Below are 27,132 nucleotides of genomic sequence, written 5' to 3'. Positions count from 1 at the left end.
ACTAACAGATTAAATAAATCTGAAACATCCCAATAAGAAATAGAGAATAAGTGACCCATATAATCCATTAAAAATAAATATATTTGGGTTAAGGAAAACCAGCACTGTATTAAATAGCTAAACTACTGGATATTTTTATTTTCAGAACTATAGAAGGGTTTAGACTCTATGCAAATTGCTATCAAAGAGCACACACCTAGTGCTCAGGTCTTGGTTTCCAACTACAATGAACTGATGTCTCCTAGATTAATCCAGTTCTGAGGAAGGAATAATACAACATGGGCAGTATAATAGAACAAAAGTAAAATAGTACAAAATCTTGTTTATCAGATAGAGAGGAATTATTTATTAAAGACCAATGGAGTCTTGTTGAAAGGAAGTAGCTTAAAAGTGCTCTTATTGTTTGAGAATATTCACCTAGAATGATCAACACCAAGACTTATTCTAGTAAACTTAGTGGACCTTAAAGAAAAAGAAATCCCTTAGGGTTCTAGACAAAAAGATAATGACTCAAGAAAATGGCAGTTAGATTATCATCAGGATTTTCACTGTAACATTTTATATCTGAAAAAAAAATGCAGTAAAATATTTAAGATACTTAAGGAAAGGAAATGTGAACTAAGGATTTTATATCCAGCAAAACTAACAAATCAAGACTAAAAGGCACACACAGTTTTTATCAATATATAAGAACTCAGGAAATGATGTCCCCATGAGCCCTTCCTGAGGAATCTACTGGAGAACGAGCTTCAGACAACCAAATGACTAGAGAGACATTGATATAAGGACTAGTGGTGAGCATTACATATTTAGTTACTTATAGAACCAAGGCTAAAGGGAGAAGCTACAGTATGTAGTGGCTATATCCTCTGTCAATGTAGTTGCACAACAATAAAAATGAGAAGCGATTAGGGATATCACATGTTAAAAATTAACTTATTAAGTGATAGGTGACAAAATACGGCTTTGTTTACTATGACTTGGTAGAAAGTATCAAAGGTAACCTTAGAAAGAGTTTTAAGGGAGATATTATTTACCGCTTCTCGATCAAGAGCATCCTGGAAGTCTTTAAGTCTTCTTTCCTCATATTGCTTTTCTCTGAAAATTCTGTTTTGCCATAAAACTTCCTTTTCATGCCGAACATGCATGAGCTGCACAGCGATCCTGCGCTCCTGCTGGGACTGCCTCATCAGCCGGTTAATCAGCTGCTCCTCTCGGTAAGCCTCCTGAAAACACAATTGAAACAGTCAATCATTTGTCAAGGAGACATTTCAATTCCTCACAGAGCTAAGAAGCCTATACATAAACAGTACATAAAAGGCATAATAATCATCTGAGTCAGTTTCTGCCATTTGATTTAAAGTCAAACACAGCAAAAATCAAATTATAAAATTGTTAATTTCCAACATTAATTGGAATAATTGTATAATTTGTGTATCTAGAAATAATACGGTTTTGCCATAAATAATTGTTTTAAATGAATTACTACCTTCTTTAAAATCTGATCAGAAAACAAATTAGCTGATTGTTTTCAGAGTTTTATAAACAAGGGAAATAATTCTCAATTTACATGCAAATTTTAAGATATTTAGAATTGTGTTAAGTGTACTCTAATATAACTACTAGCTGTAAAACACATGCAGACATTGTCTAGCTGGAGACAACAGATCTAATTAGTTCCCAGTGGGGATATCGCAGTACCTGTGTGAGGAAAAGCTAAAAAGTGATAGAATGTTAAGACTGAGAAAGAGGCTAAGAGGAAATGACCTACTGTTTATCTTAGAAAGTCGGAGTGGTCATAATCTGGAGGAGAAACTAGATGGATTCTTAACTATTTTACAGTACTCTAGAGTATAGTTGGGAGATCAGTAAATGAACAGTGGAAAAAGCACCAATCTGGGAGTCAGAGCAACTGGCCACTGCAGTTCTACCACTAATTACCTTGTGTAAGCAATTCAGTTATTTAAGACCTAAAGACCTATGTCAGGGAAGGTAAAATGAAGGTTTTAGATGGAAGATGATCTCCATGGTCCCTTCAAGCTCTCTCACTTTGAATAAACAGAGACATCATGTGGAAGGAGGAAGTAATTATAGTGTTCAGTGAGGAAGACTTAGAAGAATACCTACATATGCTGGAGTTTTCTATTTAATACTCAACAATCCAATATTTAAGACTAAAATCTGGCATCATCAGTGGCACTGTTTCAAGTGATCTCATCCACTATGGGATTAGGGGAAAAGTACTTTTATTTGACAAAACCAAGACACAAATATTCTGCGATAACTGCCAAAACTAAACTGGGGAATAATTTAAAAATGTAGATTAGATCAAATTTCAGCTGAAAAAAAATATGAAATTGTTTCTGTTAATAAGATGTATTAGATAAAAATGAAATCATGTAAACCTTACAAACATATGTCTCTTCTAGTTATAAAAGTCTAAAACATATGTCTCTTCTAGTTATAAAAGTCTAAAGGTTTTAATGTTAATCATTTGTTTCTTTTTGAGATCCAATAGTGGAGGTAAGGCCAAATATAAAAATGGCCACAAGTTCTTCCCCTCTCTGTATCCATAGTCTGGTAAAGTTATCCCACAGAATATTCCCATCATTAATTAGGTGGAATCCATTTCTCCATCCCTTAAATATGAATTGGCCATATGACTTGAAAAAAAAATACACTTGGGCTCTGGATTTTTTATTGCTCTTGGGATCTCTGCCACTGTCACCACAAACATAAGTCCAACCTGGTCCGCTGGAAAACGAGAGACCACATAGAGAGCCCCAGTTTCCTCAGCCAGCCCTGACAAGGCCATCATAAACCAGCCAGTTCTAGCCAACCCATAAGCTGATCAAGGATATATGAGTGAGTCCAGCTGAGAACAGAGACCAGCCCAAACTGCCAAACATGTTTTGGACTGGTTTGTAGATAGCAAAAGAAAAGTGAAAAAGTTGCAGTCACAACCCTATTTTAAAAAATTTAACTTTGCTTTATTATTCCAAGTGAATGCTAGAAGATTTGGCTGTGTTTATATGGCAAAGCAATTTAGTTGTCAAGATGAGATCTGGTTATTTCGATTCTTATAAAAAACAAACTAGATTGATTAGGTATGTTTTGATTATTGCCTAGATGACAATGCATTATGATTTAAAAGGGGGGTGGTGAAAATTAACTATGGAATAACCAAATCAGTGCTATGTATATGAAACTTCAGTACAAAGAATGGGCATGTTGTTAGGACATGCACCCAATTGTTGAGTAAGAAAAAGATTTTTTTCTCGTTCCACTGTGTAAGTATTCCACATTTTAGAAATAGATTGTTTCCCAAAATCTCTTTGAAATATGGTTTTCTCATGTAAACAAAGGTAAAAGTTGTGGTTAGGTGCTCAGGGCAGCCTACAGACATCTGTTTAACCCAGAACAAAGTTGTAAGATTATATATCAGCAATGAATAAAATGGAAATAATATAGAAGTCACATTTCTCTTTTAATTATATTTAACTGTATTTGTGGAGGATTTAGATAGACATAGAGTCTTCCATATGATTGCCATGTCCTTGTCTCCCCCATGAGTTGGAGCTGGGAGCTTACTCTGGGCCATAACCATTGCTTTATTCTCCAAGATGCAAGCACAGCTCTCGCTAAGAGATGGGGCACTATAGGAAAGACCTGTCAGCTAAGTATTTAAGCATCTTTTAGTTTAAGAAGAGAGGGGAGGGGCTGGTGTTCAAATGTCAGGTCCAAGGAAGTAACAGAGGAGGTTCTGGGAAAATAGTTAGTTGGACTTAGGTGAACCCCAAGAGTTATCCAAAATGCTAGCCAAGTGGCCATAGAATGAGTTAGGAGCCAAATGAAATTCCCAGCTTATTTATCTGCACTTAAATGACTATGATGTACTTCAAATTCAGCAAGTCCCAAATTGAACACAGTAACTTCCCAGCAGCCCTGGTTCTCTCCCACCATTTCCCCATCTCAGCTGATGATCCTATAATCCTATGATGCTGTGGCCTAATGCATTAGGGCCATCCTAAGTTCCTCCTTTTCTAACACTTCTGATGCCCCATTCTTTAAAAAGTATTCTGTTTGACCTCCTATACACATTTTTAAATCATCCCTCTACTCTACTCTGTATCTACAGATACCACCCCTACCTTGGCCAACATCAGTTCCTCTCTACCATGCCTTTCCCCCAACCCTACTCCCAAGACTCATCCTCCAAAAGATCAAAGTGATCTTTCTAAACTCAAATCTCATACACTCATTATCTTTTAATTTTTAATTTTTAAAATGAATCACTAGGTGAGATACCAACTTGAGCAGAGGTCTCTGGCTCTCTTCATAATCCCAATTAAAATAAGAATATATAAAATCCAGGGGAAAAAGCAAGAACTTTGGGAGCTAGGGAAGAAATTTTGAGGCTTGTCTGACAGATGCTGTACAAAAGGAAGGAAAGGGTCAAGGGCTGACATCAGATCCACCTTCTTAAAAAGCAGAGGAAACCTTAGCACAGACAAATGCCATTTTCTTTTTGGAGGAGAAGGATGGATAGGAAAACAGGTTATGTTACACAGTGGCACTGTGCAGAGTTGCAGAGTGAACAGTGGCACTTCTGCACAGGGAGCCTGGGAACACTACACAAAATGAAAAGGAGGGGATAGGAGTGCAAGAGCCTCGCAGCAAGCCCTAGGCCTGGTTCCAGGAATAAAAGATTCCCCAAACACAGAGAAAAAATAGCACAGAGATAGAATTTGCTTGAAGGAAATATCCAGAGCCCTGACTCCCTTCCATATCCCTTAAGTTTCTGGATCTCTGAATTGGTAAACAGATGTCCTGTTAGAGTCTGCTTGAAAAATCAGTACTAAAAGCATCCAGGAGGAAACTGGGGAAAGTCATAGAGAATTCATTCACCCCACTTTCCAGTTAAATACCAGGCCCAGATTGTAAGCTGAAAACAAGAATAAGAAAAAACCTTGCAGCCAGCACACAAGCTTTTAGTAACACAAATGGAAGTGTCTTCAAGATTCCACTGCTAGTTAGTGAAACTTGCAATGGGTAGTTATTCTAAAACCTACTTTTAAATTATATAGTTTTCATAATTTACAGTTTTTCTAATTAAAAAATAGACTATCAAGCTAATTGAGTAAAAAGATGTGAATCTGAAATAAGAAATAATCTTCCAGTACAAAGAGATGTACAGATTCATTCTTTGAATTTTTAACCAAAAGTGGAATCCATGGATAAATAGTTTCATTCCTTCATACTTAAACAAAATCTACAATTTTTCTTTAGTTAACAGAACCACTGAACAGATCAGATATGGTTAGGTGAATAAAACCATCTTCAAACAGTCCTTCATATTTAGATGTGCAAATCTGTCCTATTAACTTAACATTCACTACTTAAATCATGATCCTCACTTTCCTCTCCTGTTCTTAGCATCTTCATTTTCTCAGCGAATGGTATTGCCATCTACCCAATCTAGAAATCTGGCCTTTCACCCAACTCTTCTAATGAATCATTAAGTCTTGCTGATTTTACTTCAAATACAGAGCTTGAAGCCATTTCTCTCCATCCCCATTGTAAAGACCCTAAGTTTAAACTGGATTCATCCGTCACCTGGATTACAGCAACAGCTAAAATGTGTTTTGCCCTCCTGTAATCTATTCTCCAAACTAGACAGACTGATCCTTCTAAAGGCAAATCTGACCTTGTCACTCTTGTTCCCTTTCGCACTCCATTTCCCTCTACATAGCTTATAAGGCTCATTATGATTTGGCTGCTGGTGACCTTGCAAGCCTTACCAACTTGCCCCTGTCAGATGACATGGCTTTTAGTTTACTGAAGGCACTGAGCCTTTCCATATGATATTCTCTCCTCTGGAAACACACTTCACCTTCCAGCATTTCTGCCTCACTGTATACTGTCCCCCACCCTCACCCCCCCATAATGCCTCACAACCACTGTGCCTTCCATTAGCTAACTCCTGACCCTTCATCGTCCTTGGGTCTGTATTATCCTCCAGAAGCTTTCCCTGCACCAAGCCAGGGCAGCAGGTGAGAGCGGTAGTATACCCACCTGTGGGTCATCCTCCACCTCCTCTATAACACTTTCACACTCTAGTGTAATTGCTTGTTTACAGATCTTGCTCTAGACAGCAAGCTCTGTGAGAACAGGCTCCATGTCTTTCTTATTCATTGTTGTATCAATGAGTCTAGCACTAGCATTGAGAGCACAGAAGAGGCTCAGTAACTTTTTTTTTGTTCAATGGCAAGGATGACCAGTAATTTTCAAATTGTAGCCACATCAGAATCACCTAGAGAACTTGTTAACACAAGTCACTGGTCCCCAAACCAAGAGTTTCTGACTCAATAGTTTTGGGTTGGAGTCCAATAATTTGCATTTCCAACAAGTTTCCAGGAGATGCTGGTCCACTGACCATACTTTGAGAACCAATGGAGTAGATTAATAAACAAAGTGAAAGTACAAACAACTTTTCCATGCTGGTTTCATAAAAACTTCTCTTTACCTCTAAAAGTAATAATAGATACATACAGTTGAAACAGATTTTAGATTTTTTAGTAAATATTATAAATATACATTTATATTTTCTGAGTACATTTTCTGTTAAAATGTGAGGATGTGCAGTTAACATTTGATTCAGAGTGGCAGACAGATGAATATTAAAAATTTGAATCTGTGTGTATATCTATATATATACATACACATTCAATATATACATGTGTGTGCACGTGTGTGTATAAAAAAACTAAATTTTGTAAAATTCCCCATACTATTATTTAATCAACATAAATACCTTACCTCTTGTGCTTCGTGGGCTATTAATTGGTCCATTAACAATCTCCGCCGTCTTTTCTCCCTTTGCTCTCGTGCAAAAGCATCTTCTTCTAGGCGCTTCTGAATTTTTTTAATGTAGTCATCATCTGAGTAAGTGTTCAACAAGTCGGTAGTTGTCTGGCCTGCTGTATCTAAAGAAGTCTTGGATACACTAAGAACAATAGTTTTATTTTAGATTTCAAAAAATAATGTGATAACATACCACTACTTGTGATTATGAAGGAATATGTAAGGAGAAGTTATCTGACAATTCATTAAAACAAACATTAAAGCAAATAGTAGAAAACACTTTCTAATAAATAATAGAAAAATATCTTAATAGATTTCATTTTCTTCACCCCATTTCTGGGTTCTCATCTCCTGAAGTCCTTAGCATAACCTTCTTTCCAGGCCTAATTCCTTCTTGTTCTTTTACTTCTCATTATCTTTACCCAGAGATTCTTTCCTTTGAACCCATCTTTTCCCTGCCCTTCCCTATCATTTCTCTCCCTTTGCTTCTTGTTGGCTTTGGGCCTCTTGCCTCCCCTGTTTTTGAGTCAACAGTAGGCAGACCCACTGATAACCTAAATGCCAGGGAAGGCACACCTCAACAAAACTAGGCCAGGTATACTAACGCCAAGATGCCAGAGAGTACTTCTATGGATGGTCCCATCCACTACCATTCTCTTCTCACCATGAAAATACAAGTTACTCTATGAGCTCCCATGTGAAATTGTGATCACTTAGAGCAATGCCCCAGCTTTTATTGGAAGCACAGCAGTACTGAAAGTTGACCCTTGATCATCATTTCACCACTTGCAACCATACATCTGATCTGGCCTCTTAACAAAGTCCTGGAGACCCAAGTGAGAAGACCTACCTCAGGGCTCTTGCCCTATCACATGTCCCCAAACCTAAAGAACCAGGAGGAGCCTACTAATCTTACCACCAAAAAACAAACACACTCAAGTTAGTGAGGCAGAGGGGCTTCACACAGAATTTATAGATCGGTTAGAAATGTATCATTAAAAGTAAAAGATACATTTTCATGTGCATAAGGATCACATACTCATCAATTCTTATCTGCACAGTCATTTAAAAAGTAAACAATACAAAAGTGCAATAGTACAAGAAAAACCAGAAAGTTACCAAATTTACTCGCCAAGAAATAATGGATTTTTAATATTAGGCATAATTTGTTGTTTTTAATGTTATGAATAATTAATGTATTTGGTTTAGAATATAACATACTTTAATTCAAAAAATAAGGATGCATTATTAAGATGTGGAGGGACTAGATAGTCATTAGTTCTTACATACTGAGATGCACTCTTGGAAAAGCATAGTTAACTTGTGTTTAATAAAGTAGTTGCATATTTATAGTAGAAATCATGTTGTACAATAGTTCATGATTTGTAAGATGGCTGCTCCTAGCTCAATTCTAAACTCCTAAGAGAAGTTTCCTATTTTATTCTTCACTATATCTGTGCCTAGCAGGTTGACATGTAGTTGATGCTTGATAAATTTATAATAATATGCTAACAATCACTATACAAGTGTAATATTATAAGAAATACTACATACTAAAGTTCTGATAACTTTATCTGCAGGGTCTTAACCTTCTGTTGCACTTTGTCACTGAGAACAGTTGAGCACAAATTGGGTAACTACCTAACCCTCAGTAAGGGCAAAGACAGAGTCAACCCTGTTCATTTATTAAGATCATTTATCAAAACTCTTAGTATATTTTAAATATACTGTTCAAAATATTTTACCCTGGATTGAGCATGGGTTAATACTTCTCTCAACACTGTAATTATGCTGCCAATAATATATTTAACACACTGTTTCTCCTTTATTTATCAAATCCATCCATCCATCCAACTGATGTCTTTTTCAAATAAAGGTTGAAGGGGACCACATCACAGTTATTGGAAGAAATATTCATTTTACTAAATGTTTCTTTTTGAGGGCAATGTTTATGTTTTCTTTATATCAATTTGCTTGTCAGGTCTCCATAGAATTTAATAAGTATATATGGAATGAATATATATGGAATGAATGAATATATGAATAATTAATAATAGGAACCTTGACCAAATTTGTAAAAAAAAAGCAGTTGCTAGGAGGAGCCTGAATACAAATGTCAAATTACTACAGACAACAACACCAACTAAAGAAACAAACAGATTACTGTTTATACTGTTGTGTTTTTGTTTGTTTAAAAAATAAAGGAACCGAGAATTCTTGCACATTTGGAAAAAAGTAGCTGGAGAGCACTTGTACTGCTAGCATAGATGCATCATTTCATTTTTCCACAAAAAGGAAAAGATGGGCTTTGAGGTGAAATTTCTGAGGAATTGTTTTGGGAGCAGGCTGTGAAAGAGGTAGCTGCAGAGACTGCTCCTTAGCTTCAAATTGTAAGAAGATTTAAATGTGCTTTTTGGCATCAAGTTAGTGTGAAGTTTCTGAACTAGCCCACAGGATGTCTGATTCTAAACCAAGAGTTCAGAATGAATTAAAACGCAGTTATTGATAAAGGAGTTTAAGAGGGGCCGTATTATATCATAGTCTTGTTTTAACAGTTTTCTCTAGACCAATACTTCATGACCTTTTGCATTTTAGGGCTGTTACAGAAAACAACATTTGTACAGCACACTGGAAGGGATTTAGAGTCTCAGATGAGTGTTTACAGCCATAGGTAACCAGCCCAGAAACTCTGGCTGCCCCAGGCCCTATTCTGCTGTTCTGAGAAGTAAGGGGATCAATATCTCATGACCTGTCAATAGGAAATGTCTGGAAGAAACTAAGTAGAGGCTTTATGGGAGGATGCTGTGGTAGACACCACTATTTCCCTTGCTTCTTCCTCAAATCAGCATCTCAAATTTTATTTAGGAAAGCAATACACCCAGCTAGAGACTATAATTCCCAGCTTTCCATGCTGCTAGATAAGGCCATGTGACTGAATTCTGGCCAATAAGACGCAAGCAGAAACACTGTCCAGAAACTTCTGGAAAGTTATTAAATGGGGCTGGTTCAGATGGTAGATGTACACCTTTTGTCTGTACAGCAAACATCTTGCTCATGAATATAACCTTGAGAATGAAAACCATACAAAAGAATGGTGGAACAAAAAGAAAGAAGGATCCTTAGTCCTTGATGCAAACTTTGCAGGTGCAACACAAGCCCTGGGTTGCTTACCTTCAAATTTCTATTACATGTGAGAGAAGTGAACTTCCAACTAATTGAGTCCACTGTTGTTTTAGGGTTTCTAAAACTAACTGATAGAAAGACATAGGATCAAGTTGGGTGGGCAAAGACAAAAGGAAGCAGGGTGGGGAGGATTGTAATGAATGTTTGCAGTGGCATTGTACACGGATTATCTTTAAAACATTTAATAACTGACATGGCAAAGATCTGAATGGATGCGGCATCCATGCCAGTGCAGGACTTGGAGAACCGCTGCCGTGCTTGGTGTTAACTCTTTGATTGCTAAACTTTATGGAAATGGAGGGGGTCCCAGGAAAGGGGCCGTGAAGCTGCAGAGATTACTATTCACCAACAAGAGCCAAATTATTTCAACTTTTTATTTTTTTAAGTGGTCGTTCTGGTGCACACCATTTGTGTTTCACCCCAGAGCATGTGATTGGTGGGGTGAGTGAAAGAGTTGAAAAAAATCTAGTAGTTTCATGGTGAAGGTCAGGGTGGGTTTGGTAGTTTGAGTGGTAGCTGCCTGGGTGACTGGGCTAGGATTAGGTTGTTTTTAGGGAGCAGGGGCAATGTTGATAAATGGGAATGAAGATTAGAACAAAGAATCAGGAGTTTCTGCATAGCGTAAGAGGAAAAGTAATGTATGCCTTCTCCTTTTTGTCCTTCCACACCTGACTACTTCAATATTTCTTCTTTTCTGGCTTTTCCTTATTCTTCCTCATTTGACTCAATTACAGGTATTCAAATTGAACTGCAGTATATGGTTTGTTAGTCTGTTTTCCTTTTTTAATGGAGATTTCTTTCAAATTCCATAAGATCTAAATGAGTACATTTTGGATAGCTTCCATTAAAAAATGCAGAAATATACAATTTCTCTTTGCATATGTAATCCCTCAATGATTATTTTCTGTAAATCATTGGCCTCCAAAAGGAAAAAAGGAGGGGGTGCCTTTATCTTTAGGCAAAGGAAGTCCATTCACCGGGAACTTTTTGCAATGAACTGACTGAAAAATTGCCTGGGTGACATTCAGTCAATAAACTCATGCAACTACTCTCTATTGCTGGTCCCTCTGCTTAATGCCAAGGATAAAATCATAAGAGAGACCAAACTAGAGTCTAACAAAGGCTTTACTATGACAAATTTAAACTAGTAGCAACTTGAAAGAGTTTTAGTGAATATTTTTAAAATGTGTGTGAACTTAGAAGAATAAGCATAGCACAGAAAAATTAACTTCACATCTCATAATAGCCACTTCTGCTCTGAACTTTTAAAAACAGTTGTTAATGAATGATTAATCTGAATTTTACCTCATTTAACTTCACTCATATACCCCCTTAATGAAGATTCTCCAAAGTGAAAAGATCCTTGGAATAGCTTTTCCAAATACATTATATCTGAATTTCAAAAGTTATGTGTAGAACAGAATGCAGTTTTGTGATTATTAAAATAGCTCATAACCCACCTTTCTTTTGCCTGGAGATCCTTTTTAATTAATGCTTCAAACTTCTTAATCTCATTGGCCACATCCTTTAAAGAAAATTCATTATCAGTTCTCTGCCTCTAAAACGCTTTGAAAATCTTCAAAATTCATTCATTTATAAGGTGGCATGCATTACCAATTCAAGCTAATTAAGAGGCAAAATATGAAAAGTCTGTAATCTAGAATATTTTTAAAATTCTAATTTACTTTGAGAATAGGCTAAACAAATCTTAAAAAATGTGACAATTGTCTAACCTGAATCATTTAGTTCAGGATTCTAGCTCCAACAGTGCAGCAAAGGGCATTTAATGAGGATGGAGAATATCAGGAGGCAGGACATACAGTTTTAACCATAATTCTTTTAAACTAGAATAAGCATTCTCTGTATATAAATGAATAATTCTTAAGCAATTTTTGTCCTAGGTATTTTAATTCTCAAGCAATTGCTGTCTTAGGTATTTTAAACATTCATTGTGTTTAATTCTTTATACTATTATTTTGGTTTTTGCACATTAACTTTAGTCCTACCTCTGTTTACTGCAAACCCTTGAATCAACCTAGGGAAATACAACCATTAATTATTTTACTGAAATGAGATCAGAAAGAAGCCTCTGTGGGTGGTATTTTTTTAGAACCCAGATACAGGACATTTGGTTAATATTTAAAAAGCAAAGAAATGTGAATTAACATAAAATGCAGTGGATTTAGGAATCAGAGAGACCTATCATCATTCTCTGCTTCTTAAGAACTGTGAACTTAGGTAAAGCATGTCATCTTTCTAAGTCTCAATTTTCGTATCTATAAAATGGGGAAAATAATACCCTACTTAGAGAGGTATTTAAGGATCAAAGATAATGTGAAGTGCCCAACACAGAGCCTGGCATGTAGTAAATATTTAATAAACGATAGCTATTTCTCTGTTTATTATGGCAGTAACATACCACTGCCATTATATATATGTATATGTGTGTATATATATATATATATATAAGCAATGGTACATATATGGTATGTGTACCATGACTGCCCCCTGCTGTACCTATGGCTGTTATCACCCATTGACATCAGCACCCATTCCAGTCTAGTTTGATAGTGGCTTCAGAATCCTTCTCAACACAGGAGTTCAGACAGGCACTGCCATTTAATAGGATTGCCATCCCTGACCTAAAGCTTTGTTTCTGAACAAATACCAGCATGAAATGGAGTGGTATGCATACAGCAAAGGAGCTTTGAATGAGACGAGCTTTGAATGAGAGGAGAAATTAATTTCTTTAAGATAAACAAATCACATTATTATAGAATTAACACTTACCTCTGCCTCTTTTTTCTTTTTCATCATTTTTTGGGCCTCAAGTGCTTTCAAAGTACGATTTGATGCAGGTTTAGGAATCTGGATGATAGCTGCTTGGATTTTGGCCATTATTTCATTTTGTCTTCTTCTGCCCAAGCGTTGCTGCATATCCCATATATATTAGTTTAGTTATTTGGTATATCAGTGTAATACGCAATGCTATTCCCTCACAGATACATAGAGAAGCAATTTATCCACTGCAAATTTCAGAACCCAGCAATTAACCAACGGAGTAGGTGTAATGTTATGAAACAGGTATCAATATGATTTGTTATGAAAACTAAGATGGTAAAACACAATTTTGGAATCCTAAAATTATGCCTATCAAATTTGGGGATTTTCTTTCTGAGTGACAATACTAAATGGATAATAAGGGTGCCCCAAATAATAGGAGGGTATAATTGTTTCTCAGCCCCAGGCTCATGACATGCCAATTATGGGAAGTCTGAAGATAATCAGTCCAGCATATGGTCTCTAGGAGGGCTCCTGGGGAACCCAAAAGAAATGAAAAGCTTCTCAAAACCCAATTATACTTGAACCTGAGTTCAAGGATTACCTAAAACATTGAATTAACACTAAATTATGTGATATCATTATTGGCTCATCTCTCCTGTATGTAGGCAGTTAACTATTTTAAGAAGAATATAAGCAGTAAGACCCAACTGAAAGAAAAGAAGCTGAAAATCAGGTAAAATATTTAAAAATAAACTATTTAAAAAGTAACATGTGAAACTAATAATGATTTTACAGCTAACTCATTGAACTAGAACTAACAACATCATTAATTTCTATGTTCAAATGTGAACTTCAATTTACCATTAAAAAGGCAGCAATTGTAAATAATTTTCAAATGTGAAACTATGTAAAATTATTTTTGACATGTTCATAAATGCATGGTTTGATTTTCTATTACTTCTTCATTTTATTTTCCAAAATGTGAATTTTTGTTAGTTACAGTATGTTCATCACGTTTCTCTAGAAAACCAGAAAGACATAGGCACTGCCTTTTGCCCTATTTGCTTCCAATGATCATTTCTAACATAATTTATTTCGAAAGTTTTAATGGTGTTATATTTCTTGTTTTCCAACTTTCTTTGGAGACTTTCTGCATTAAATTTGGCATTTCAAGTTGGACAGGCTGGTTCTATACAAATTAGAGCACCAGCATTTGGACTCAACTTAAATTACTTTACAAGAGCTTTGTTTTCTTACCATGCAATGCCAGGGGAAGCCCAATCTTTTCTCTACTCTCTGGCAAAAACTGAATCATAGGATCTTCCAGAGTTTGTTTCTTATTTTTCCTTCCCTCCTCTACAGGAATGCGTATATCTTTCCTCCTTCATCCAGTAAAGCTCTTATATAGATGACTACATTCAGGATATATTAATTACTTAGCACTCTAAATATATGAATTTTTAAAGTGATTGATAGTTCAATGAGAAGAACTACAGTTCTTTTGCTTATAATTTACCATTCCAAATACTTAGTCAACTGAAATTCTCTTAAAAATCTTTAATGATTCCAAACACCTTTCTCCTTTCATGGCCTTAAAGGCACAGGAGATCACTAAAGATTTTTGAAGAAATATAAAATGTGGCAAGGAATTGGTCACAGTAAGGAGCAAGGGACAGAAAGAAGTTAAGTTCAAGGTGGCTGGAAAAGAAGCAACTAGTGAAGGGGGAATGATAGTCTAATAAGAACAGATAAGATATTGAAGTAAACTTAATGTCATGGGAATGCTCAGGAATGACTGTTTCGTTAATTTTCTGGGGGTATGGTAGGAGAATACTGGAAGCAATGTAGTTATTTTAGGATATTTGTTTTTCTTATTCCTTTGTTTTATTTTGTTTGAAATGGTTTTTTAAAATAATTTTTTAATAAATAAAGTTTTGAAAATTCAAAAAAATTTTTTAAATAAAAAAAAATGAAAAAAGCAAGCAGAGACTCACCCTACATTGCCAGGAAGAGAAAAATGGGGCAGGTTAGAAAAACCAAGGACATGCAGAAGAGAAAAAGTAGAGGAGAAAATGTCCACTCTGTTTCCCTTAAGGGGACAGATGGTCATAAGCCTTTTCTGGGGTAGTTAGTGGTCTCCTCTCTGTCACCAAATTAGCATCTGAAGCAGAATTTCTATCAGTGAAAAGGGATCAAGTTGTCCTGTTACTCTAGAGAATGGTAGTTCTAGTTCTTAGCCACAGTAGAGGTCATAGTCAGCAAGAAAGGGGATCTAGAGAAGGGTTTCGGAAGGGAAGGGGGCAGTGAGCAGGGGCAGGGCACGAGTTATTTATCAGGAAAACTTAACTTAGGTGTTACTTTAATACTTATGCAATGTGTACTATAGGCATAAATTGCAAACAGTATACTATGTACTAAGGAACTTCTAGAAAAATTGTTCTATAAAACCTTTTCGATATTAAAACATCTCTGTTCTTCTTTGAGTTTTTGAAATCTTTCAAGTTTCTCAAAATTCACACAGACAAGTCCTTCTTCAATGTGTTTATATTTTTCTTGAAACCTGTGTGTTACCCGCATCAGATTGAAATCAGTTTGACGTGGTATCAGGTTTTTAAGTCTCTAAATGAAGAAAGCAGTTTAAAAGATTCTGGTATCAGAGAATATACTGTTATTATAAGTACACACAAATTTTGTCTTCAAAGTAAAATTTCTATTAATTATCATTATCTATGGCAAAATAAATCTTTAATCGCTGTAAGGACAACAAAAACATTATTTGAATTCCTGCTCACAAAATAGCCTCACATATTCTTTTTGTTGTTAAATCTTTTGACCTGAGTTTAATTTTCAGTGGATACTATTTGTATCCTTGGCAATATATTTTCAATTTTCACAAAAGTAGTTTTAACACAAAGATAATGTAAGAAGCCAAATTCTTCCTATTACTTAAGCCACTCCTTTATAGAAAAGAAAGAAACATGAAAACTTTTGGGTCACTGTAAATGAGGGTGCCACAGGACAAGAAAAGGAACTCTCGATGATTATAAAGATTATAAAATGAGATTATAGAGCAATGTGGCTAATGTATTTAACTAAAACTTTCATATCCAAAAATAATCACTTTAGAAAGCTAAAGACTTAACCACACACACACAAAATGTACCATTGCACAAATCATTTTTGGCCCTTCTCTTTTAAAACTACCTCAATAAATACTAGCACTTACTCAAAAGAATATGTGGAAACCTTTGAGTTCTTCTCACTCTTAAAAAGGGCCTTGTCTCCATCTTCACAGAGGCAATGTGGATAGAAACCCCCTTTAATTCCTACCTCTTAACTTCTACACATGTCTATACCTTCAACTCAATTCTTATTGGTTTTCTCCCAATTCAGCGAATACCTACTGGATATCACACAGCCTAATGGTGGATATCACATAACCACTTGGGTGGCTTCTAGAATCAGACAGTCTAGGTTTGAATTCCAGCTCTGCCATCTTTCTACCAGCTGCACAAACTTGGTCAAGACACAACCCCTCTGTGTCTAAGTTCCATCATCTGTAAAACTGGAAAAATAAAAGTACCTATATCCTAGGGCTGTTATGAAAATTGAGGTAATATACATAAAGCACCAGGGACAGGCCTTGGCACATCACTAAGCACTTTAAATTAATTTTAGCCATTATTAATACTATTAATACTACTATGTAATAGACACCCACATTTCCCCTATCTGGTACCAAAGAAAGAGGCATTTCTATTTGTTTCCTAAGATAACCCTGCATCCAACTGAACCAATAATTGCATCTTCCACTTTTTTTCCCCAGAGGACCTCCTTGTACTCATTCCTCACACCAGTCTTTTCCATCTCTTCTGCCACTGCTGCTTTTTCTCAATTGGCAAGTTATCCCAATCTGCATGCCCATAAAACAAACAAAACCACACTCTTTTCCTTGAGCTTCTGTCCCTCCAGCTACTCTTTTATTTTCTCTTCTCCTTTACTTCAATATTGCTTAAAAGCATAATGTATGCTTCCCTCTTTCTTATGTCCAATTCACTCCTCAACTCACAGCAATGTGGCATTTACCACATTTTTTACTCTCCCAAAACGTTTTCATAAACTCTAACAGGACTGGGCTTTTCCTATGTTGTTCACTGTGCAGTGTCTGACATAAAGTGGGGACTCAATAAATATTTAATATTTGTTTAAGGAATCAAAGATTGAATCTGAAAGATCACCCCTGATCAATATTAAGCCCAACAGCCTCTTTTCAGTCCTCATCTACATTCTTCTTACAGGGTTTTTCACTGCTGACTGCTTTATAGTTTACAAAGCATTTTCTTTTATATATAAGAAATATACCAAAAAGCCCAATGCTGAAGCAAGAAGAAATAATTACCTATTATGTCATTATAGCTTCATAGATTAAATTTTTAAAAAAATAATTATATTCATTTCTTTTTAGTGCTTTGCATCAGTGCAGCACTCAGCATTAACATAGAGGCCTGGAAAAGTTAATGCACTTCACTTACCATAAAGAAATAGCATAGGAACTGGAGAGAATTTTTAACTAAAAAGTTGTACCAATTAATCAAAACACATTTAATAGTATTTTCAATGTTTAAAGCATAGAACTAGACATATTCCTTGAGTGTGAAGTACTAAAAATCTTGTGAGGCCAAATGACAAATAAATAATGAGCTGTTAACCAATAATATCAGCAGCAAGGAGTTAACGCCCAGCGAGTGAGAATTACCTGTGCCCTAAGAGTACAAACGGAGGAATCCATGTGTACTGGGAAGGCTGCACAGGAGTAGATGGAGAAGAAAAGTTTGGGGAGAGATTGGAAGGGTAGGTTTTGGTGGGAGGGATGGAAGAGCAGGTTTATACAAATATATTCAAGGACAGGCTGCCAATCAACATTGAAGAAAGAAAGACATTGAGTTGAGAACTATGAAGAAAAACAGATAGAAGGATGAGTTGGGACCATTAGCAAAGGACCTGAATGCCAGACTAGATTACAGACAGTTTGGTAAAATAGAAAATTTCTGAGTAGATGGAGAAACCTAAATGAAAGTGGAATTTAGGGAAGATTAATCCAGCAGTGCATTAACTTCAAGCAGAAAGCTGAAGATCAGGAGTCGTATCAGTGAGTTGCTGCATAGTTCATGAGGTAGTCTGAGCAGACGCAATAGGAGTAGAAATGGAAAGAGAGGAGCAAACATAGAAAACAGGGAATTCTGAAGAAACAAAGTTTGATAAGCCACTAGCAATGGTGATAAGATGGAGGGAGACATCAAAAAGGGATAAATTAAATTCAAAATATTAGCATAAAATAAAACCCAAGTATGGAAAATAACATATGTAAATGATATAAAAACCAAATGAAGCCTCTTTCAGAATATACGCAATGTCACTGTCATTTCTCTTTCCCGAGTTTTACATTGTGACATACTTATGTTTCTTTATGTACTTACATCTCGAAAAGCCTCACTTTTCATATTTTGAAGTTTTACATTTGTCAGGGGTTGTATGGCTTGCATTTCCACTTCAGTTAGGCCACTTTTCTTCTTTTTCTGAAGAGCAATGTACAATTGATACAAAAGTTTTGTTGCTGCCCCTGGCTTTTCTGTTATGATGCTCTGGGCCACATTCTGATCAAACTGCACACCCAGAAGGTGCAGTGTTGGCTCCAAGCGAGAAAAATTATTAAGCTTGGCACTTGAAATCCTAGTGTTAAAAATATTTTACATAATTAGACACAGGCATTGAATTAAAAACCAACAAATAACGAATATCAGAGGTATTATCATGATCCAATATAATGAATTGTCCCATTTCTTTTAAATATATTATTACTTCCTAAAACCATTCAATAAGATAAATACATTAGGATTTTTCATTGTCTGTTTCTGCCTGAACTCCATGCATTTATTTATCTTGAATGGGTAAACCAAAATTTGTTGATCTTATATATTTTTCTGCTCTGAATTGTAGAATTTCTATAGAAAGTCAACACAAAAAGAGATAACTAAATATATTCTTCTAAAGGGAAAAAGCTTAACTACAGTTTTGAAAAAAAAATTTACTCACAAAGCATAACTGCATTTAAATATATATTTCCTTAAATGATAAAATTATCAGAATCTAAATATGGTCCTTAATATTTCATTGACAACTCTAACAATGATCCTCTCAGGCACAGTCTGAAATATTTAATTAAGTAATGTTAACTATGCAATCAAATTAATTATATAATCTTCACTGTACAGTGCACATAATCATCTCAAAAACCAAAAAAAACTTTCTAATTAGAAGTGTTATTTATTTTTGAATGACATATTATCAAATAGGCTCCAATTTTAGAAGAACTTCATTAAAACATTAATTTATTATTTTACTCTTTCAGTTAAGAAACATTTATTAATTACCCAATATGTACCAAGGATTTGTCAAAGTGTCAGAGTTACAAAGATGAACAAGACACAGTCCCTGTTCTTGAGTGGAAAAAATTAATGAGTAAACAAGTAATAATAAATTGAGGTAAATTCTGCAATAGTTGTCCCAAATGATCTTAAGCTTGATAATGAGTCTTATGAATGTAATGATGGATAGAAGGCAAACATACTGGATGTATTTTCAATTTTGCAATTCTCTGATCAAATGGGATACAAATATCAATTCTTTGTCATGGGACACTGGACTATTTTCTCCTTATTTTAATTTCCTATATTCAGTGACATTCTTTAATGGAAACAATATACTGTATATACTTGAATATGAATCAAGTTCCACACCTCCCTCCACCAAAAGTGATACCACAGAACAGAGGGAGTTGCCAGATATTTGAGTCTTTATTGACTCTCTAAGATTATAGGATACTCACTCAATAACTTAATTTTTTACTGTAAAATTATTTGGGAAACATACAATGATTTTCAATGGACTCAAAGTTTCAGAAGCTTATAGATATCACTTAACAGAACAGATAAACAGAAGAAGTTTAACAAAAGTTTTAAAAGAAAGTTTTGTTTGTTTGCTTTTTATTATTGAATTGTGGGAGTTCCTTATATATTTTAGACACAAAGCCTCTGTAATAAATATATTTTTTCAAATATTTTCTACTAGCCTGTGGCTGTTATTTTCATATTATTAATGTCTTCTGATGAGCTGAATTTTTTTAAATTTCTATGTCTAATTAATTTTTTTCTTTTATGGCTATTATTTTCTATGATTTACCTTTTACATTTAGATCTATGACTCATCTAAAATTAATTTTAGTGTACGGTAATGAGGTGCAAGTCAAGGTTCATTTTTTTTCTTTATGGATATCCAGGTAACCCAGCATCATTTGTTGAAGACTTTTCTCTTCCCATTGAAATGCTTTGGTACCTATGGTGGTTTAAAGCTGTTGTGTACCCCAGAAAAGGCCATGTTCTTTTAACCCATTCCTGTGGGTGCAGATCTATCACAGGTGGGACCTTCTGATTAGGTTATTTCAACTGAGGAGTTGCCCCAAGGTGGGTCTCAATCCTTTTACTGGAGTCCTTTAAAAGAGATGAAATTAAGAGAACCTCACAGAAATAGACACAGAAGCTGAGGAAGGGAGCCACAGATGGAGAAGCCAGGAGTTGAAAGCAACAAAACCGAAACCGTCGAGAGAAAGACCAGCAGATGTCACCATGTGCCTTGCCATGTGACAGAGGAGCCCAGATGCTGGCAGCCTGTCTTCAGAGTCCAGGTGTTATCCTGTTGATGCCTGAGCTGGACATTTTCTCGGCCTAAGAACTGTAAATTGTAAGTTAATAAATCCCCATTGTAAAAGCCAACCCATTTGGCAAACCCAAACAGTACCTTAGTTAAAAAATCAATTGCTGTATAAGTGTGGGTCTATTTCTGTACTCCACTGACCTATTTGTCTTATCTTTACACCAATAATAAACAGTTTTGATTACTATGGCTTTATAGTAAGGCATAAAGCCAGGTAGTGTGAGTCATCTTTGTTCTTTACCAAGATTATTTTGGGTGTTCTAGGCCCTGTCCATTTCCATATAAATTTTAGAATTAGTTTGTCAATTTCTACAATTAAAAAAAACACGCTGGATTGTGACAGTTTTGAATTGATAGATTTATCTGGAGAGATTTGACTTTCAAATATTGAATATCACAATCGAACATTGAGTATTTCTTCATTGATTTGTCTTCTTTAATTTCTCTAAGCAATGTTCTGTAGTTTTCAGTGTAAGGGTGTTGTTAAATTTATTCTTGAGTATTTAATATTTTAATGTCATTGTAAATGAAAAAATTTTAACTGCTTTTTTCCAACTGTTTCATGCTGGTATAAAGAAATACAATTGATTCTCATATGTTGATCTTATATTCTGAAACCTTAGTAATCTCACTCATTAGTTCATGTAGTTTTTAAAAAATGAATCATTTAGATTTTCCCCATAAACAATCATGTTCTCTGTGAACAGAAGCAGTTATATGTCTTTCTTTCTGATTTGTATGCCTTTTATCTATTTTTGTTACTTTACTGCACTGGCTAGGATCTCTAGTACAATGCTGAATAAAGTGGGAAAGTGGACATGTTTCCCTTGTAACTTATCTTTCAGGGAAAACATTCAGTCTTTCACCATTGAGTATGATTTTTGCTATAGGTTTTTCTCATATGCTCTTTATCAGATTAAATAAATTTCCTTCCGTCCCTAATATGTTGAAAGATATCATAAATGGTTCTGAATTATATCTATTGTTGTTGTACAATTATTGAGATGACTAATTTTTCTACTTTATTCTGTTAAAATCATGAATTACTGATTGATTTGGAAATGTTAATTTGGACCATGATTTTCTAAAATAAGATCCACTTGGTCATGATGTGTTATCCTGTTTATATATTGCTGGGTATTAATTTTTTATTATTTTGTTAATATTTTTGTGGCAATGTTTACAAGGGATATTGGTTTATAGTATCCTTTTCTTGTAACGTCTTTATTAGGTTTTGGTGTCAGGGTCATTATAGCTTCACAAAATCAAATGGATTTGTCCCTTCTTCCTCTATTTTCTGAAAGAGTTTGCTTAAAATTTATATAATTGCTTCCTAATGTTTCACTGAGTTCAAAAAAGTGAAACAATTTTGATCTGAAATTTTCTTTGTGGGAATGTTTTTGATAATAAATTTGGTTTCTCTGATAGATATATATAACATAAATAAAACTACAACAATAATAGTAATAACTTCTTGTAATGTCTTTATCAGTTTTTATTTGGGTTAGTCTATCTCATAAAAACCAGTTGGGAAATGTTCCCACTTGCTCTATAGTTAGAAAGAGTCTGTGAAGATTTGTAAGACTTCATTTAAGGAAGACTTCTTCCTTAAATGTTTGATAGAATGCACCAAGACGAAAATATTTGTGACTGGAGTTTTTCTTTGTGGGACAGTTTTTAATAAGTTCAATTTTTAAATAGACAGAGTTATTCACATTTTCTATTTCATCTTATGTCAGTTTTGATGAGTTGTGTTTTTCAAGAAATTTGTCCATTTCATTTAAGTTATCCAATTATTAGCATAAAGTTTTTCATAGTATCCCCTTATTATCCTTTTATATCCTTTTAATATCTGTGGGCTTTCTAGTGACATTTTCTCTTTAATTCCTTATATCAGTAACTTTATTTTCTTTTTTTGAACAATCTAGCTAGAGATTTATCAATTTTATTAACCTTTTCAAAGAACCAACTACTGGCTAAATTAATTATATCTATAGTTTGTTTACTTTTTTCCCATTTAATTCATTTCTTTCTTTTATTTATGCTCTTCCTTCTATTTAATTTGCTCATTGACTTCTTTTTTTTAAAAGCTTTATTGTAGTAACATATATACAACCTAACATTTCCCTTTAACCACATTCACGTATATACTTCAGTAGTGTTCATTACAATCACAATGTTGTGCTATTGTCATTATTATCCATTACCCAAACTTTCCCATCACCCCAAACAGAAATCTTGTACCAATTAAGCATTAACTCCCCAATTCCTACTCCCACCCCAGCCCCTGGTAACCTGTATTCTAGTTTCTGACTCTATGAATTTGCTTATTCTAATTATTTCATACCAATGAGCTTATACAATATTTGTCCTTTTGTGTCTGGCTTATTTCACTCAACATGATGTCTTCAAAATTCAGCCATGTTCATACATCCATCCATGTATGTATCAGGACTTCATTCCTTTTTATGGATGAATAATATTCCATTGTATATATGCACCACATTTTATTTATCCATTCATCTGTTGATGGACACTTGGGTTGCTTCCATCTTTTGGCAAGTGTGAATAATGCTGCTATGAACACCAATGTGCAGACATCTGTTTGAGTACCTGCTTTCAATTCTTTTGGATATAAATCTAGAAATGCAATTGCCAGGCCATATGGTAATTCTATACTTAGTTTTCTGAGGAAACACAAACCGTTTTCCACAGTGGCTGCATCATTTTACTTTCCCACCAACAGTGAATGAGGGTTCCTGTTTCTCCACACCCTCTCCAACACTTACTTCCATTTTTTTTGAGTAGTGGTCATTCTAGTGGGTATAAAGTGGTGACTCACTGTGCTTTTGACTTTTCATTTCCTTAATGGCGAATGATGTTGACCACCTTTTCGTGTGCTTTTTGGCCATTTGTATATGTTCTTGGAGAAATGTCTATTCAAGTCTTTTGCCCATTTTTAAATTGGGTTGTCTTTTTGTTGTTGAGTTGTGTGATTTCTTTATATATTCTGGATATTAAAACCTTATTGGATATGTGGTTTCCAAATATTGTCACTCATTCTGTAAGTGTCTTTTTACCTTCATAATGAAATCCTACGATGCAAAAAAGTTTTTAGTTTTTTTAGATCCCATTTATCTATTTTTTTCTTTTGTTGCTTGTGCTTTAGGCATAAATCTAAGAAACAGTTTCTAACATAAGGTCCTGAAGATACTTTCCTACGTTTTCTTCTAGGAGTTTTATAGTGTTGGTCCTTACATTTAGGTCTTTGATCCATTTCGAGTTAATTTTTGTATATGGTATGAGGTACCGGCCCACCTTCATTCTTTTGCATACAGATATCTAGTTTTCAGACACAAGATTTTAACAAGCCCCTTTCAGGGCACTCTAATGATGTTCACTGCAGTTTGTTACAGCTTGCCCAGAAGCAGCAATGCCTAGTGGTTAACTAGGAACCAGCTGTGTAGCCTTGAGCTACTGACACACAGCAAGCCCCCTTTGGCCCTGTCTCCTCAGCTGTAAAATGGGAGCAGGACTCGAGGAACTCTTTACTCTGGTTTGGTCTCATTCTCACAGGCCTCTGCTAACTTGGGTAGAGACAGGCTCCCAGTCTGAGCTCCACTCTTACCCTGGAACCCCAATAAGAGAGGGGTAAAAAAAGGTCCCTGGCCAAAAGTAAGTGTGGTTCCGTGTTTCTGCGTGGGGTGGGAAGCTTCATCCATGCATCTCCTCAATCCTTGATTTCAGATTTGGACACTGCAGCTTTGGGCTTGATGGAGACCAGAAAACAGATCTACCTGTTGTGTTTCCTGTACTTAGTAAGCTTGCCTTTCTGTTCTGAAACGGGTCTGACGCCAGTTACCAACGCCTGCCTGGCCGAGCTCACTGGAAACCCCGAATCGCCATGGCTGGCGCGGGGATCGTTTCTGCCCACTCCCGTCTCCCTGTTCCGTTGGTTCCGGAGCCCTGCTCAGTGACCTCTAACTTCTTAGGATGTAAATTAGATAACTGATCGTAAGCTTTCTTCCTTTCTACTATAGCACTTAACACCATAAATTTTCCTTTAAGTACGTTTCAGTGGTATTCCACAAATTTTTATATCTTAAATTTTCATTATCACCTAGTTTCAATATTTTCTAATGTCCCTTTTCATTTGTTCTTTGACTCGTAGTTTATATTGAAGAATATTATTTAATTCCAAGTATTTGGGACTTTCTTGACATCTTATTGTTAGTGATCTCTAATTTAAAATCATTGTGCTCAGAGAATATGTCCTAAATGTTTTTAAATTTGAGACTTGTTTTATGGTCCAGCATATAATCATCTATCTTGGTGAAAGTTCCATATATAGTTAAAAAATAAGTACTTTTTTTTTTTAACTATTTCACATATATTCCTATGAGTTTCACCTTTAGTCATATTTAAAAAAAAACAGTTTTTAATCTTCTCTTCATTGGTAACTATAAAGGTTCACCTTATATTTTAATATTTATGGTAGTTGAAGCAGGAGTATTTTGTGTAGCCCTGGTCAATATGTTCTAATGTTCATTTGGATAAATAAATGTGAGACTAAGAAAATCTAAAAACGATTATCAAAATAGATCAATTAAGGAATAGAATAGGGGATCCAGAAATAAATCTAGTATAATGACATTCTTCTCTGATACTTGGGCATTCAAATCAGAGTCAGAAGGTGCCTTACGGGTTATCTAAGGAAATCTGTGCCTCACACAAGAATCTCTTCCTCAGCCTTCCTGACACTGTCATAATGTAGAAAAAAGTTTGCCACTAACTACATGAACTGCAAAGGATAGGAGCTTTATGTACCTCTGACCCTTCTAGTAATTTAATACAATTTATTAAAATATCTTACATATATGTATCTTGTATGCAGAAGCAGCAAATAAAATATTTATATAAACACCCACACAAATCAATATACATTGTACAATATACAACATAGTCCAATGTATCTTTATCTTCTGCAATAATGAAGGTGTCACTTTGACCTTTAACATCCTTCCTGTTTCAAAGTTATCCTAATTAAGATACCTTTGCCCAGACTTGTGGGCATCTTACCTTGCAATGGGCATTAGCATTACACAGGGCCTTTCTCCCCAGCATTTTTCCAGTTTGTTTTACAGTCAATCACAGACCACACTGAAAATACTGGCATGATGATCCCTTGCAAATAAATCATAGTTTCTTGACAAGGACTCTCAAGAGGATAGGGATTTGTGGTATGTCAACTTCTACTAATCCGATATGCTAAGAATATGTATGTATCAGCTCCACTAGTTTCAACCAATCTCTGAAGCACAACAGAACCAGGAAGGCACAATTAGAGCAGCTCTTTAAAAGCTACAAGTAATAATAGCACCAAGCCAAAGTCTAAGTTTCACACAGGACTTCTGGAATCTATCCTGCTGCTCTCCTGTCATACAGTCTTTCAATTTAGGCAGAGAGAAGTAAATAGAAAGTACCAATTGATCTTTAACTACTAGTTATCTTGTGCTAGTGCGTAATTTAAGAAAATCGCTAAAGTTAATATAATTTATATTTTATGCCGAAAGTTATGCTGATATTGACTAATTCTATATCTAAGGCTAAAATAATAGCACATTATCACAGCATCATTCCACTCATCTAGGTTTTTTTTTTTTTTATTTGAAGTTGGTTTGTGCAAAATGCTAATGAGGTTGGAGCTAGGAAATGTCTAGGTAGGGACATTAGCACAAGGTCTAGGGCCACACCCTGCTCTCCTAACATGGACAGGCTGAGGGTGTTGCTGGCTCTGGGTGGCAGATATTGCACTGACTACTGTGTGACCATGAGTGTCTCCAAAGTGCCCAGGTGGCTGAAACAAATGGAGTAGCAGTGGCTGTAGTGCTGCCCTCTCTTTTCATCTAGAGTGGCTCTGCCTATCATTCTGTTTTTATTTTAATTGGAGCTCTTATTTTGAAGAAAATGCTCTGTTGCTATGAAACTCTTTGAAATGACTTAGGACAGAGTCAATACCACTGAAGAAAAAGTGTTCTTCCCTTTTTAGACTGTCTATACACTGTGCCTCATATACTATTTCCCAAGAGATTGCATTCAAGCAGTAGTTCTTTTTTTATTATTATAGCATTATAGATACCTTTGAAAATATTAAGTACAAATCAACAGTTTTACCAAATGCATTAAACTATTTCACAGTGTTTCTGAATTTCCTAAAATCTTACCTAAAAGAGTTCCTGATCTTCAAGTTAAAAACCCAAGCTCTAAAAGGAGTTGTGACCACAGAAATGTAGGAGTTATTCTGAAATGTGAATGAGGGGCCACTATCACGAGAGAGCCAATGTCAACAAAAATACTGACACCATACCCTGACTTTCTTTCCAGCCATGTGGTGTAATTTAACGTCCTATTTTCTGTTTACTACTGCTCTTTTAACAAAAATAGTACATCAAACTATATCAAAAACAAACTTTGAATAACATATTTTAAATAAATAGAACAAAAACTCAGCAAAGAATTTTTTTTTAGGTT

At 35.2% G+C, this 27,132-nt stretch overlaps 1 protein-coding gene across 10 annotated transcripts in view; it reads right to left on the bottom strand.

Annotated features, from left to right (window-relative positions):
- The window catches only part of SPEF2 (sperm flagellar 2), a 246,864-nt gene that overhangs the window by 198,108 nt on the left and 21,624 nt on the right, over positions 1–27,132 (bottom strand). For 9 of the 10 annotated variants that reach the window (XR_005210938.1, XM_037799097.1, XM_037799096.1 and 6 more), the window contains 5 exons: positions 18,309–18,561; positions 12,838–12,978; positions 11,508–11,572; positions 6,820–7,006; positions 1,038–1,226 (listed from right to left, as the gene is read on the bottom strand). Coding sequence is in view for 9 of the 10 variants with exons in the window: in XM_037799097.1 (XP_037655025.1) it covers positions 1,038–1,226; positions 6,820–7,006; positions 11,508–11,572; positions 12,838–12,978; positions 18,309–18,561 (835 nt within the window). In the remaining variant the exon portion in view is untranslated. Of the gene's footprint in view, positions 1–1,037; positions 1,227–6,819; positions 7,007–11,507; positions 11,573–12,837; positions 12,979–15,279; positions 15,451–18,308; positions 18,562–27,132 lie in introns of all 10 variants that reach the window. The other variant, XM_037799104.1, reaches the window with a different exon arrangement.

This window comes from Choloepus didactylus, chromosome 11 (genome assembly GCF_015220235.1).
Source record: "Choloepus didactylus isolate mChoDid1 chromosome 11, mChoDid1.pri, whole genome shotgun sequence".
Classification (NCBI taxonomy): Eukaryota; Metazoa; Chordata; class Mammalia; order Pilosa; family Megalonychidae; genus Choloepus; species Choloepus didactylus.
Note: the sequence above shows the minus strand (reverse complement) of the source record. Positions and strands in the feature narration are given on the sequence as shown.